Here is a 15738-nt window from a genome sequence, read left to right as displayed (position 1 = left end):
TCCTGGCTTAGTGGGAGTCATGTCTTTGCTCTGATCTATAACATCAGTATTCTCTGATTGTGAGATGTGAAAAGACATATTTGTGTGAACAATTTAAACCACATTTAACACAATGCAAATAATCCAAGTAATTTCAGAAATAGAAACCATAAACAAAATTATGAGTGAATCTTATTACTACTTACACAGCTTGTGAAAAAATTATTTTTTTCTGTTTCTTTTTTTTTTTTGCAAAAAAAAGAAGACAAAACTACATTTAAATCCACCATAGTATTTGAGACATGTTTCATTAACACAACATCAGACATATGGTTCTGTGTTTAATTGAAGGAATAGTTCGGCCAAAAATGAATATACTGTTACCATTTCCTCACCCAAATCTTTATGTATGTTGAACACAAAAGAAGATATTTTGAAGAATGTGGGTAACCATACAGTTACTTCTTCTAGTTAACAGTTACTTCACACACATTCCACAGTATGGAAAAAAATACAGAAGAAGATAATTCATATAGGTTTGGAATAACTTGAGCGTGAGTAAATGATGACAGTATTTTCATTTTTGTGTGAACTATCCATTTAAGCAGTAAATATTTTAACTTGACTGAACTTAATAACTGAATTTTGTGATGTTGCTGTTTTATCCTGCTTTCTGAACTGATCATTAAGCATGAGATTAATTACAATTATCTATTTCAGCTGACAGCCATATATATATATATATATATATATATATATATATATATATATATGTGTGTGTGTGTGTTATTTTTAATTCCGCAACCTGTGTAGTTCGCCTGCAATTACTTCAGTTAAAGAGCCATAAATAGCCATAAATTACTAAAAATAAATAAATCACAAAAAGAACATTTCTACTGACAGACCAGGGAAATTTCAAAGAAACTATCTGATGAGGCACAAACACATATTAAATTAAGACACAGTCACCCTGTTTGAAGTGACAAAAAGATGAGGTGAAAAAGAAAGAGAGAGTGGAGAGATGGAGATTGAGGTGAGAGATTTTGTGGTCTGTAGATTAAGCCTGAGAACATACATCTATTTATTCTATCGCATTATTGCTCGCTATCTCTGTCATTCCCTTTCTTTTTGAAGTTATTTTGAGGCATTGGAGAGAAAATGAGCAGTGTCAGAGAGAGGATGATGGGAAACTGGAGCTCAGGAAATTTGTTCCATCTAATCCCCGTAACTGGAGAGATCTGTCAAGGAAAATTCCCTCTCTGTCACTCACTCTTTTCATGATACACACACACAAACACATAGACACAGTTCTTGTCACAGATTGCTGCCATGAGGCATGAGGTTTGGCACCTCTCATTCCAGAGCAGCTGGTCATGGTCTGAGCGTAAAATTGAAGGGATGTATTACTGATTTCATGTTGCTCAGTTAACTTCCCCTGGATGTCATGCTCATGTAGTGCTGCTAGCAATGCTAATAAGCTGAACAACAGTTTGTGTTTGCTTTCTGGCTAAACAGATACAGCATGCTGTACCAAAAGGTGGTTTATAGATCCTCATGATTTTTTGTTTTTGTTTGGCAAAGTATTTTTTCCAGTGAGAATTAGGAAGTCATTATCATTTTGTATTTTTTTTTCTTAAAAACAAAAAAATTCTCCACCCAAAATGAAAATACTCTCATCATTTACTCACCTTCATGGTGTCCCAGATTTATATGGCTTTCTCACAAAATAAGATTTTTAGAAAAATAATCCATCTCTGTGAGTCTAAAATAATGCAAGTGGATGATAACCCAAAAGCTGATGCTTCATATACCACACACGGCGATCATAGTGGTACAGCATATGACCTCAGTGAAAGATTAATTGTCATCTGAATTAAAACAACAGGTGTGTGAGAAAAATACTAATATTATTAACTTTTTAAACTATAAACCATCAGTTTCTGCCAACTGTCATACATGCATTCATCATGATTGTTAAAGGGTTAGTTCACCAAAAAATGAAACTTAGCCCATAAATAGCTCATATTCAAGTCATCCTAGGTGTATATGACTTTCTTCTTACAGACGTAGCCAGTTGGAGTTCTCCAAACAATCTTCTTTGATCTTTCAAGCTGTTTAATGGCACTCAGCGGGTGTTGCAGTGCATCAGTCCAAAAGAAGAGAAATTAAAATCACCCATCCTAAATAAAAAAGTGCTTCACATGGCTCCAGGGGGTGAACAAAGTCCTCCTGTAGCGAATCTATGCAGTTTTTTTTTTAAGAAAAATAAACATATTTATAATAATAATCACTTTAATGTAGCTTGCGCTCAGTGTTGTACATGAAAAAAGCTCCGGTCACTAATTAGATGTACAAAACAAGGATTTGTAAGAAGAATGTCGGATGATTTCGATATAAGCCAAGAGGAGACTGGTTTTCCTTTGCTAAAATAAGGAAACTTTGCTTCCTTTACTCCTGGTAACAAACATTGGTTTTCACGAGACTCACTGGCACATGCGCAGTGCAGACCTCACACGTCATCCTCCTGGACCTGCTTCCATGTACAAGTGTTGGCGCAAGCTACATTGAAGTGATTATTATATTTTGAATATGGATATTTTTGTTACAAAAATGCATCGATTCGCTGCAGGATGCCTTTGTTTACTTTTTATTATGGATGGGTGATTTTTATTTCACTTCTTTTGGAATGAGTGGCATGAAACAACTTGAAAGATCAATGACAATTTTTAATATAACTGACTGGATTCTTCTGAAAGAAGAAAGTCATATACACCTAGGATGACTTGAGGGTGAGTAATTTATAGGCTAATTTTCATTTTTGGGTGAACTAACCCTTTAAGTGCTGCATAAGTTTACAGGTTGTGAAGCTTACACAAGAAGTGATGGTGAAGCACAGAGGACTGTCACTTCTCACACAAGCTTTACAACATGCTGACATTTACATCAAGCAACTTATGAACTTGTGTAGGTCAGTTGGCCAGAAGCAATGGTTAAAAGTATTAAGAAAACATTGATTACCATTGTGATTGCTTTTCGTGTTTTTTAGAGTCAACTGTTTGGTTACTATCCACTTGCATTATATGGACTCAAAGAGAAGTTAACAATCTTTCTTTGTATTCATCTGAATAAAGAAAGTCATACATATTTGGGAAGGCATAAAGGTAAAACAAATAAAAAATAATATGGGAGAAAGGAAATGAGAGAATCATCTTTATTGGGTATCACTTAAATGTAATGTTGTGAAAAACAACTCATACACTGTGTTGGACAAAATCTTTTTTACATTCTTAAATGTTAGTTCAGGAGGAGCTTGTTCATCATGACCTGTCAGTCACAAGACAAGCACATTTTAGTGGCTGCTTACATCACTCCTGTGACAATTCTTCCACATCCTCGCACCACCCAAATCCACCTTCATTTTTAGCTTGAAGTAGTCAAGTGCCTACTTTATGGACTGCAAGCTAAATACTTTTACCTATACTTTCTGATTACCTCTTTCAAGACCTATATTCCAAAATTTGGGCATTGTGTTTAGAAGAAATGTTGAATCTAAAAATGACCACCATTCCGCTTTTTCACACCCTCAAAGCATAGCATCTAAGATGTCAGGCTCTTAAGAAGTATCAATGCTTATTAAAAAGCTTCAGGGATGCGTTCTAATTGTCTGTTTGCATTTGACCAACAGATATTTATTGATATAATATGATAATATGAATCATGATGACAGTCATGATCAAGTTGGATCGGGATGAATAAACTATTATTTCAACAGCTAGAATGATATCGCTCTATAAACACCTGTTCCAGGGGAATGGCTCAATTAAGAGCTCAGATCACGCAGCCTCGATGTCTGAGGAAAGAAAGTGGCTGAGACTGAAGCTTAGAAAGGAGTCTTTCATCATAATAGCGTTTCAGTAACCATGAGTTTAGTTTTCATGGCTGAGTCCACTTGAGGAGGGGGTGAGCAACCTGTTTTCTTCAGATGCTCATTTCAAGCAGCAGTGACTCACAAGAGGAGAGAGAGAACGATGAGAGAGACTCTCCTCATGACCCATGTGAAAGTCATATAGCAGCCTTTTGCACTTTAAAATGGGATGATTCAGTTTCACATCTGAATGAACATCTTCAAATCAATTACGCAAGAAGACCCTTCCGTGTAACAACGCCATATAAATATAGCTTTTATTGTCCCAAGTGCTCATCTTCACATTCATGAAGAGACTAGATACAAGCATTCATCATGACAAATAGTAAGAGAGGGCCAGAATGAGTGTTATGAAACAGATTAATCCGCTCAATGCCAGAATGATTAGGATGGGGTGGAGGGAACGGCTGGGAACAGGAAGATAGACCCGGTCCATATGGTTCCTGCAGAGAAAGAGCCAGAAAGAGAGATATACAGACACAGTGCAAAACAAAATGGTCATTTGTGTTATATATATATTCGGTGCCTTGCTCAAGGGCACCTAAGTTATGGAATTGCCAGCCCGAGACTCAAAACCACAACCATAGGGTTAGGAATCAAACTTTCTAACCACTAACTTCCCCATAAAAAATTACATATATAAAAATATATAAAATATATATAAACAATGTAAAGTGGAATAACTAACAAAATATGTCTCTCTGGGACAAGTAATGACTATGATTTTGTGCAGAGGTGTGAAATTACCACAATTGTTGTGGCAAAACTAAAACCTGTGTGTATTACAGTCTGCCATTGCATTGTTTTCATATGAAGTGCACATAAACACAAGCATATTCACAAAATAAGATCATAAGAGATCATCATGTCCAGTTTGGCTTGATCTTAAACAGATGTTTGCTTATGGACAACAGGCAACACCCCCTGGTGTCTCCCTATTGATTGTCCTTCCAGAATGGCTGTTTGTTATGCTCCAGAGTCCCCCAATCAGCTTGCACCTCCCCGATTGCTCTTAAATCCTCCAGTGACTGTATTGGTTTGTGTGTGTGTGTGTGTGTGTGTGTGTGTGTGTGTGTGTGTGTGTGTGTGTGTGTGTGTGTGTGTGTGTGAGTGAGTGAGAGTGAGAGTGTGCACGCATGAATGTGTGGGTGTGTGCTGCACCAGACATCAGCAGCAGGTTAAGAGCCGACACACAGAGGAAGCAAGAGAGAGAAGAAAAGAATAAGGGGGGAGAAAAAGAAAAAGAGAAAGAGACATTTCTTCATTCAGTCCTGCGAGAGAACTTCAAGACAGCTTCCTGCAGCTCTGACCACACAGGTAAGAACAACAGCATTATGATGTGATTTCTCTTTATCTCTCTCGATCTTGTGATTCAGTGGCGATCACACACCCAGCCGCTTTTGTATTCCTCTTATCTGATTGGTGTAAACACTCTATCAGAGCTGAAAACTTGTACGATTCGTCTTATACCTCTCTGTGCTACAGTTGTCCTGATGTGTTACTGTCATTTGATGACCACATGAGATGAGGGGAATTGATCTACTTTTGTGATGATGCTCTACGGTTCTCTCTGATGCTGACGCTGCTATTGTTGAACATAGCAGAGAGCAGAGCAGCAACAGAGGTAAACCTTTGAATGCTTTGAATGCTGAATGCTTTGAAAACACCACATGTAGGGTTGATACTGACAAAGCCAGGTTGTACGCTCTCCGCGCTCATATCTACATCACCTCGGGACAGTGTGAGCGAGGGAGAGAAACAGAGAGGTTCTTTGTTGCTGATAGTGATCTGATACGTATCTGCACTGCCAGGGAGATTTCCCCGAAGACACTAAAACCCATTCAGCTTCACCATACATGTGCGTGTGGAATAGAAAACTGAATATTTATACAGATAAACTCATTAAAATTGTATGAAATGACTATCTGGCTTCCCAATAAATGTCCATGACACTATTTATAGATGTTAGCATGTAGGTTAAGATAGAGGAAGGGTATTACACATTTCCAAGGCAAAAATGAAACACTAAAGCACATGCTGTTCTATTCACAACGTAAGTCAAAGATGTTTTATTTTGCAAAGATCACTGTAAATGAAAATGTTAATTAGCTTTGATTCATATCCACCGCATGTTTAATTGGATGCGTGGACAGTGAATTATATGGCAAGGACACATAACACTGTTTTTATTATACAATTCCTTATGTATACAGTATATGTATTTATAGCATAGTTTCAGACTAATTTCTTGGCTCTATACAATTACTGTAAATATTTTTAACATTTTCAAGTGCAGAATGGTGTATTTGTTTGAGTTGTTATCAGGGACAGTGAGATAATTAAATAGGATGAGTCTGAGTGAGGTATTATTATTTATGTTTTCACAGGTTGTGCATCACATATTTAGCTGTATCTAACAGGAGAGGTGTTGTGTTTTTATTGGTTTTCATTATCTGTACGCTGGGTCATTACCCATATCACAGATGACAGATTACAGATTGCACACGTACACATACAGGGCAGCTAATGAGCTGTGCCAGTACCCAACTTTATTCAGTCTGACTGCAGCAGATTACACAGTGAAATATTGAAGCAAGAAAAAATATTCAAATTGATAGTAGCTCAATTTACAACCACTTAGTAGTCTAATGGAATGTGGAGAATGTGGAGAATGACTGATTCTGTCTGTCGCTGGGAGTTTCTGGAGATGCCAGCTGTCGGGTTCAACCCCTCGTTACACACTGTGACGAGTGGGGCGGGGCCGAGGGACATGGGAGCGAGGCCGGTGGAGTGATTGGAGATGAGCTACACCTGTTCGACCCACCGGTCTCGAGGCCCACGGAGGAGATGGAAGGATATAAAACTGGAGCGACGACAGTGAAGGACGAGAGAGGACCAGGCCTGGGCTTTATTTTAGGTTTTGGTTTCATTTTGTGCGCACCAGTCGTCCGTGAGGGGCTGGTGCGCTGTTTTGTGTTTGTTTTGTAATTAAAGTTTCATTTTGATTGTCCGCCGGTTCCCGCCTCCTTCTTCCCGATGACTAGGAAGTCTTTTATCTTTACAGTGGTGCCGAAACCCGGGAGAAGGAGGCGGGAACCGGCGGACAATCAAAATGAAACTTTAATTACAAAACAAACACAAAACAGCGCACCAGCTCCTCACGGACGACTGGTGCGCACAAAATGAAACCAAAACCTAAAATAAAGCCCAGGCCTGGTCCTCTCTCGTCCTTCACTGTCATCGCTCCAGTTTTATATCCTTCCATCTCCTCCGTGGGCCTCGAGACCGGTGGGTCGAACAGGTGTAGCTCATCTCCAATCACTCCACCGGCCTCGCTCCCATGTCCCTCGGCCCCGCCCCACTCGTCACACACACACAGTGAGTGGTGAATGTCATCGTCCCAATATTTAAATGTCTCGCTTGTCTTTCATCTTCCTCCTGTACTACTTCTGTCGTTGATTAATACAACTTATCTTTTTTTAAAAATGTTCCTACTGAACTCCAGCACCTATATCCTACTCTTCTGTAAAGACTGCTGTATTTTGCCTGTGTGTGTTTGAGATTTAGAGTATGCAGCCAGAATAGAGGGTGTGTGTGTGTGTGGCTGAATGGTTGAATGGAAGTGACAGTATCAGAGTGTGGTACCAAAGGCTGTTAGGGAAAGAGAGAGAGAAAGAGAGAAAAGATAACTGGGCCCCGGAGCACACACATACAGGCACTGAACTCTTCAGTGTATGACAACACTCTACAGACCCTCATTAAACACCACAGCCATGTCACAGACACTGCCCCTCATGTGCTGAGTGGAGTTTCGCAAACAAACTGAGGCCAAGAGTGTCCACTCTTTACCTGCAATCACATTTTGCTTTAGATCACTTTAGTGCTCCTGTTGATGATTGTTTGTGTTTCATGTGATACAAGTGATTATATCCACAGGCAGGAGTGTCAATAATGTATCTCGCAGCAAAAGCTTTGTTAATTCTACAGGCCACCTAGTATCGGTCCATGGAGAAGCGTCCAGTGGTGTCTGATTGTCTATTGTTACTATATCACAATTTCGGTGATGTAAGGGGGTATTTACACTTAGTCACTTAATGTGTTTTACATAGCTTAAAGTTTACATGAAGGAACAAATTCTTACTGTATACTCTATTATGATGTATATCCAACTATTACATTTACATTTAATCATTTAGCAGACGCTTTTATCCAAAGCGACTGACAAATGAAGACAATGAAAGCAAACAAAATCAACAAGAGAGCAATTATATGCAAGTCTCAGTTTGCTTAAAGGGGTAGTTCACCCAAAAATGAAATTTCTTTCATTAATTACTCACCCTCATGTCGTCCAAACCCATAAGACCTTGGTTCATCTTCAGAACACAAGTTAAGATATTTTTGATAATTATGATAAGCTCTCTGACCCTCCGTAGAGAGCAAGGTAACTACCACAGTCAAGGCACAGAAACGTTAAAATGGTCCATGTGACAAAAGTGGTTCAACCATAAGTTTACAAAACTACAAGAATACTGTTTGTGTGCAAAGAAAACAAAAATAACGACTTTATTCAACAATTCTTCTCCCCCCAAATTACCATCTAACACCATCATTGAGAGTAACACGATGAGGTCTAAATATATTTGAACTATACAGTACTTGTGCTCCTAGAAGTTTTCATCGTTATACTGTAGAGGGCGCTAGTACACATCTTCTGTACAGAATTTCCCAAAAAACACAAGTGAAGAAGAAAAAAAAACAACAGATACTAACACATGTAACACGATCATCTGACATGAAACAGCATCAAAACTGTATATACATATATATATATACAAATTAAAACCTAAATAGGGACATAGTAGTATACATAATGTATGATGTAATGTTCACTTAAAGAAAACTTATGAGTATACTTGCAGTTTAAAACTACTAAACCAGTAGTTTACTGGGACTATACTTCAAAGTATATAAAGTATTTAATTAGTAAACCTTCAGTTCACTATAAGTTCACTTTTAGTATAATTGCAGTACAAACTGCAAACATAGAGGTAAACTAGTTGTGTACTCAAAGTTTGCTATTGTTATACTTAAACTTAAAAGTATACTTTTATATACTAGAAAGTGGGCCAATTTAGTCCCAAGGAATATTGAAACAGTACACTTACAATTATAATACTAAAACATTGATATTTGTATAAACTTAAAGTATACTACTTTTTGGTAAGGGTAGTATAATGATCAGAAAGGATGAGATTGGAGATTTCTGCCTCAGAGAGAGAAGGATGTGAATGAGTGTATGTTTGCTGGTAAGATGTACTTGACAGATTGTGGTGTGGAAAATTGAAGATGAAGAATATGGCAAAGTTGTCAGCTGTTTGAGTTGATGAAGTAGTGGGAGGCAGAGGACAAAGGAGGGAGCAAAATGTTTTAAAGAGCATGCGAGAGTTAGACGAATTGTACATTTTGTTATGATAGTATGTCCTTTTAGCAGTGGAGACATTAGCAATGAATCTTGTTGCATGTAAAGTTTACTCCTCGTGAACATCGTAATTGATGAGGACTGTTTACACCAACACAAATGTTTGGTCTGAATGAAATCATAGCCAGCCGAAATTTTTTTTTATACAAACAGTCATGTACATAAGCAAACAAGGGCAAAATATAAATTAATTCAAATGCATGTAAGGCATTTTTGATCTCAGGTGTTGCATATAGACATTTTGTGTTTTTGCTTCACTGATCTGAAAGGTTTACTCTGCGTGTTTTCAAAGGATGTCGCAGTTCAGTATTCGGTGAGGAAATCTGTGTAGCTGAGAACACAAGAAAGGCATCGACAAATATTGATGTCTCCCTCCCCAGTGCAGATTGTTAGGGCATGAAAGCATTGCTCAGTTAAAAATAGAGATCAAACAACAGGAGGAAACTGTTATTTTGTTGCTGTTACTTAACCCACCAGCACATTTTAATATCCTGTAAACACTCAGTCAAACATTAAATGTTAAAGGGGTTATATGATGCGATTTAAATTTATCCTTTCTCTTAGGAGTGTTACAAGCTCTTGGTGCATGAAGACAATCTGTAAAGTTGCAAAGGCTAAAGTCTTAAATCCAAGAGATATTCTTTATCAAAGTTAAGAATGAGGAGACACGCCCACATTTTGCCACGCCCCCCCCCCCCAAAAAAACGACTCATTCAAACACGCCCCACATATCTATGTCACTATGTGGAAATATTTGCAAATGCTCATGCAAAGGTGGTTTCAGTAACCAGTTAGTGTTGAAGCAGCCATGTCAGGGAGATGATGTGTGTATCTAGGCGAAGGTGAAAGCACTTAATTTGACCTTCTGAAAGTAGATGCATTTAGGAATCTTTAAGATTACATACAACACAACAGCAATGCATTTTATTGACAACCGTATCGTAACCGTAGCATGTGAACGTTGTTACACTGTTACACCAAATACACAAATAATGATCTTTACAAAAAAATCATTATATGACCCCTTTAAACAAGTATGCAATCAGTAGTAAATGCTCCTAGGATATTACATGAATGATTTGCATGATACCAAGCCATTTAGTTTGAAACAGATTAAGGATGTGGATCACAATCATATCAAATCTAATATTTCTTAAAATAAAATACAATTCTTATGGGCTAGATAATTGTTTTTAGGTCAGCTAAATAACCACCTACACATGCTCATTTACTCGTTTCGCATAAATATTTCTTAAAGTGTTCAAGTTGCAAACAGAACGTGGGCACAATATTTTTAGCGTGGCTTAACTCATTGTTTCATCCGTGCACTGGCGGTGCCAGGGGGGGTCTTGGGGGGTCTCAAGACCCTGCCAAAAAACACCTTGACCCCCCATTTGACCCCCCCCACCCCACCCTCTTCCTGATTAAAAAATATATATATCCGGGATAAAGATTAAAAAATGTTTCTCTTCAAACTACGCAGAACAATAATAAATAATAATTTATTCGACATTTATTCGTACACTGAAACGAGAACTGTTTTTGTCGGACTTGTCCGATTTGAGAACCGAGGAGCTGATGATACTGCGCATGCGTGATTCAGCGTGAAGCAGACTGACACACAGCGCGTCTGAACTGAACTGGTTCTTTTGGTGATTGATTCTGAACTGATTCTGTGCTAATGTTGAATAAGGGGCAATCATCGCCAATTAAATTACGCCAATTAAAAATAAGAACCGGTGAACCGTTTTTTTTTTCAACTGGTTTATTGAATCGAACTGTCCGAAAGAACCAGTTCGCCGAAAAGAACCAAGCTTCCCATCACTACTGGAGATCAGGGGCGGAGCCAGACGATGTAAACATTTGGGGCTTAGCCCAAACCTAGGGGAGTCCGGGGGCATACTCCCCCGGGGAGATTTTTTTCCCTATTTACGTCAGCTAAATGCACAATTTTTCAGGCTGTTTGAGATAATAGAATGCCTACAAATCTATACACTATCTGGAAAAAAATGATGATGGTTATTCAGTAAAAAAAAAAAATTCACCCAAACTATTTTGTATTTAATTGATCTCCAGCTATATTTCTCAATTTATCTCTCTTCTTATCCCGCTAATGTGCCGAGATTAGCTGTAAAACATGCCCTAGTATAATTTAGCATTTGATATAAGCTGTTTGTTTCGGTTTTACGAGAAAGCGTAAGCCCCCCAAATCGACTGACGTTGCTTTTGAATCTCTCTCTGGCCGGTGAGGTTTACTGTTAGTGTTTCTTTAAAAAAAAAAAACTTATATCCATAATGTTAATTTCAGCCAGTTAGCTCGCTACAACGCCGGTGAAATAAAAAGCCCACCAGCCCCTAATGACAACGACAATATAAATCTTCTTCTTCGTTAGTTTTTATTGGCAGTTGGCAAACAAGCTGAGTGATGTGCGATGCATTACCGTCTGTCACCACGCACAGTAATAGAGCTTTTGTTTCATTTTTTTTGCCGCTCCAGTCTGAAAGACTGAGAGGAAATGAAACAAAGTTGAAGTTATTTAAAAAAACTAAAAGATTCAGGGCTAGTAAAACTGGGAAAGATGCTGTGTTGCTCCATTATGGATCTCTGAATTTGCTGATCTGGATTTAGAGACAATTTATGAAGGATATTTGACAGCATTGTATAGACACAATTACCAGGTGTCCTGCAATATGCCATGTACACTGCTCTCCACGTAGGCACACACTCCTGTGGGACGTAGATCAGCAGATGGAGGGCTGTCGATATCTGTGTCACAATAAGAGCTACTGAATGCAGCCTAAGCTCATTTGCAGTTGATGTGCAAATCTATAACAATAACTATACAACCATTTTAATATGAATCATTTGATGAATCACAATAAATGGGATCACTTTGCAGCATCTCTCTTGATTTAAATAAAAATGCTTCATAAATGAATTTTGATACCATCTTGTTTTTGTAATCTTTTTGTATTGGTTGCTATTATATTAGACACACACACACACACACACACACACACACACACGCAAAAGGTGGTGGTGAGGGGGGGGGGGTTGCATTTTCGGGACCCCCTTGAAAGCTGTTCAGAACTGATCTGAAATTTCAGTCATAGTGTTCTGTCACCTCCAGTGCTCTGCTGTGATGTGTTGATCCAGTGTGTGTCCTATTACCGCTTATCTCAGAGGAAAAGAGAGAGGGTCTGATAATACAGCTCCCTTCCTGCTGTATCTGCTAAAGACACTGATCTGTTCTGACCCGCTATCACTTGTATGAATAATGATTGCTCTTTTTTTGGAGCTGATGTTTTGGCAATGAGCAGCAGCTATCATTTACAAACTTAACTGTTTAAAATGAGATTGTTAAACAGTGTTTTTGTTCACGGCTTTGTTGAAGATAATTAACGGAGTAGTTTTATTATTCTTTATTCCCTCTGCAGTTAAAATGCTGCCTGGTACCAGGCTCCTGCTGCTGTGTGTGCTGTGTTGTGTGACCACCGCTTGGGCATTTGCCCGTATGTCTGACGCTGTGGAGCTGCGGTCCGCATTCTCTGTGGCACGTACCAGCAGCATGGAGGGAGGGCCAAAGATGGTCGTCACCTTCGACAAGGTGTATGTCAACATCGGTGGTGATTTTGATCCGAAGGCTGGCGTATTTCGCTGCAGGATTCCGGGTGCATACTATTTCTCTTTCACGGTGGGGAAGTTCCCGCGTCGAGACCTGTCGGTCATGCTGATGAAGAACCGCAATGAGGTTCAGGCGATTGTCTATGACGAGAACGCAGGAGAGGAGAGGAAGGTACAGAGCCAGAGTGCCATGCTGCAACTAGATTTTGGAGACACTGTTTGGCTCCGTCTTCATGGAGATCCTCGCTACGCTATCTACAGCAACACGGGTCATTACACCACCTTCAATGGTTATCTGATCTACCCCGATGTATACGGCTACCAAGAACCCACACGCAAAGATCATGACAGTGACCATCAACCACCGAAAACCAGCGATGACTCATTGTCTGAACATGAAAATACAGTTACCAAAGACACTGCTGTGAGTATGAAAGAAGAGAGACGGGATGAACAGATAAAAGAAGAGGACGAGAGAGATGGAGAGGAGGAAGACGACTACCAGCGGTCAGCATTCTCAGTGGGTCGCACTCAAAGTATTGTGGGAGTAGATCAAGGATACCCTGAGCACCAGCCCATCATCTTTGACACAGAGTTTGTCAACATCGGCAACAATTTCAACTTGAGCTCTGGTATATTCAAATGCAGAGTAGCAGGAGCCTATTACTTCTCCTTTAATGCTGGCAAGCTGCCTCATAAGACCCTATCAGTGAAGCTGATGAAAAACCATTTGGAGGTACAGACCATGATCTACGATGATAGCGACACTGAGAAGGCCCTGCAGAGCCAGAGTCTGATGTTGTCACTGCAGGCTGGAGATACTGTCTGGCTCTACAGCCACCAGAGGGATGGATTTGGCGCTTACAGTAATCATGCCAAGTATATCACTTTCACTGGCTTCCTGGTGTATCCTGAGCTCCACCGAAGCCTTCATCATCAGCAGAAACCAGATAAGACACTGTAGGCCAGCCAAGGAGCCAGTCAGTCTGGGTCTTTAGGAAGGTAAAAGTTTGGAGCAGCGCTTATGTGGAAAAAATGTGAGTTCCCTACAAGAAATCTTCTACACTCTAGAGACTGTGTGTCACTCATCACTCCTGTGGTTTGATTCCATATTACAAAATCTCTCTAGCTCTTGTTCTCAGCATCCCTAAAGTCATCATGAAACAGAAATTGTGATCATATTTTCTTCCCTATTGTGACAGGTTCTCAATTAAAAGAAAAAACAACATACAGCTGCACATGATATTGTCCTTTGGGAATTTATTGGATCGTTGTTGTTTGCTAATTGAGTGATATCATGCAAGTGGCAGGTTGCTGGATTACTGCCCAGCCAGAGCTTACAGAGGGATGCTATTGGGAGGGGACATTCATGTTTTTGATTAAGAATTACGATGGCACATAACATTTAAAAAAAAGTATGTTCATGGAAAATTTATTTATAATAAATACTGTGAGATTCCATAAAAAAATAAGAATTGTCCATTTTGATTTCATGGTGACTTTAAGGCCAATATAAAAGATAAAATATACAGCTTTATTGAAAAATCTGAAATTCACTTCAGAGGCAGTTCATTAGAGAGCTCCAATTCAAAACTGTGTTTAAATACAAATGTTAAATGCATGCATATTTCAAATAAGAAATGTTATTGTCTTTGAAGCTTTTGCATGAAAGATTTGCACGAGAGCACCGTCTTCTGCTTTTTCATCTATTATTTCCAGTGTAAAATCTGTTTATGGCACAAAAAACAGTGATGACAACGTTTGCCTTCCAGTAAATCATGTAGTCAAATTCACAGTCAGTCAGTGATCAGGCAGGTTTTGGAACAGCACTACACATTTAAACACAGGACCGCATCGATAAATTTACTATCATAAGGTCCACCCAACTGGCCCAACGAAGGTATCCAATGGTGGTTGAAGGTTTACAGCATGTTCAGTCTATTTAATGTGCAAAGTAATTAAATTTAAAGTAAATTCTAATCTGACTCCATTGTACTATGACCTTGAATTTAGGCTAGAATGCCATTATTGATTGTCCATAGCATCATTTATCTAGACATCTGATTATTCTATTTAACTCTTTAATCGTATTGTACATTCATTCGGATTCCTATAACACTTCTGAGTCTCACAACTCACAAACTCATCAGTCTTGGTCATTAGACAGAGGCGATTGACTAATATTCTAGAATATTAGAATATTCCCATACCTACTTTGATCATTCTACATTATATCACTTAGTCCACATAGATCTGAACACACATAAAAGAATGAATGAATGAATCTTTATTGTCATTGTATGCATCAATGGTACAAAGTAACAAAATAGTGTTAGAGGCTCTTTAAGACACCAGATAACAATAAATAAATAGAACTGTAACGGTAGTTCAGCAACAGTATAAAAACACCTCAAAGCTGTATGTAACACTCACGCTGTCTGCTACACTACGTGCAAGTAAAAAAACTAAACACAGAACGTAAGAAGTTTGTCCTTTTGCTTTGTCTGACCGCTCTGCCATCTAATTAAGGTAAGACTATATCTAACCAGAGGTAATGACCATTACTAATTGCCAATTTAATTTCCTCTAATGGTAACTTTATATAATCATGCCATGGTTTCCCACGGAAACTTACATAGTATGGAGTGTGTGGACACACTCTACACCAGGGTTATTCAAGTCTTGCCCTGGAGGGCCAATGCGGTGCAGAGTTTGGCTCCAACCCTGATT

At 38.8% G+C, this 15738-nt stretch overlaps 1 protein-coding gene across 1 annotated transcript; it reads left to right on the top strand.

The window, feature by feature from the left end:
- The first annotated feature begins 5010 nt into the window (after positions 1-5010).
- LOC132106853 (complement C1q tumor necrosis factor-related protein 4-like) lies at positions 5011-15382 on the top strand. The gene is made up of 2 exons (XM_059512911.1): positions 5011-5221; positions 12822-15382. Exons 1-2 carry the CDS (start codon positions 5041-5043, stop codon positions 13970-13972), a joined length of 1332 nt encoding a protein of 443 aa, XP_059368894.1. The 5' UTR covers positions 5011-5040; the 3' UTR covers positions 13973-15382.
- The last annotated feature ends 356 nt before the right edge of the window (positions 15383-15738 follow it).

This window comes from Carassius carassius, chromosome 2, assembly GCF_963082965.1.
Source record: "Carassius carassius chromosome 2, fCarCar2.1, whole genome shotgun sequence".
In the NCBI taxonomy this organism is placed as follows: domain Eukaryota; kingdom Metazoa; phylum Chordata; class Actinopteri; order Cypriniformes; family Cyprinidae; genus Carassius; species Carassius carassius.
Note: the sequence above shows the minus strand (reverse complement) of the source record. Positions and strands in the feature narration are given on the sequence as shown.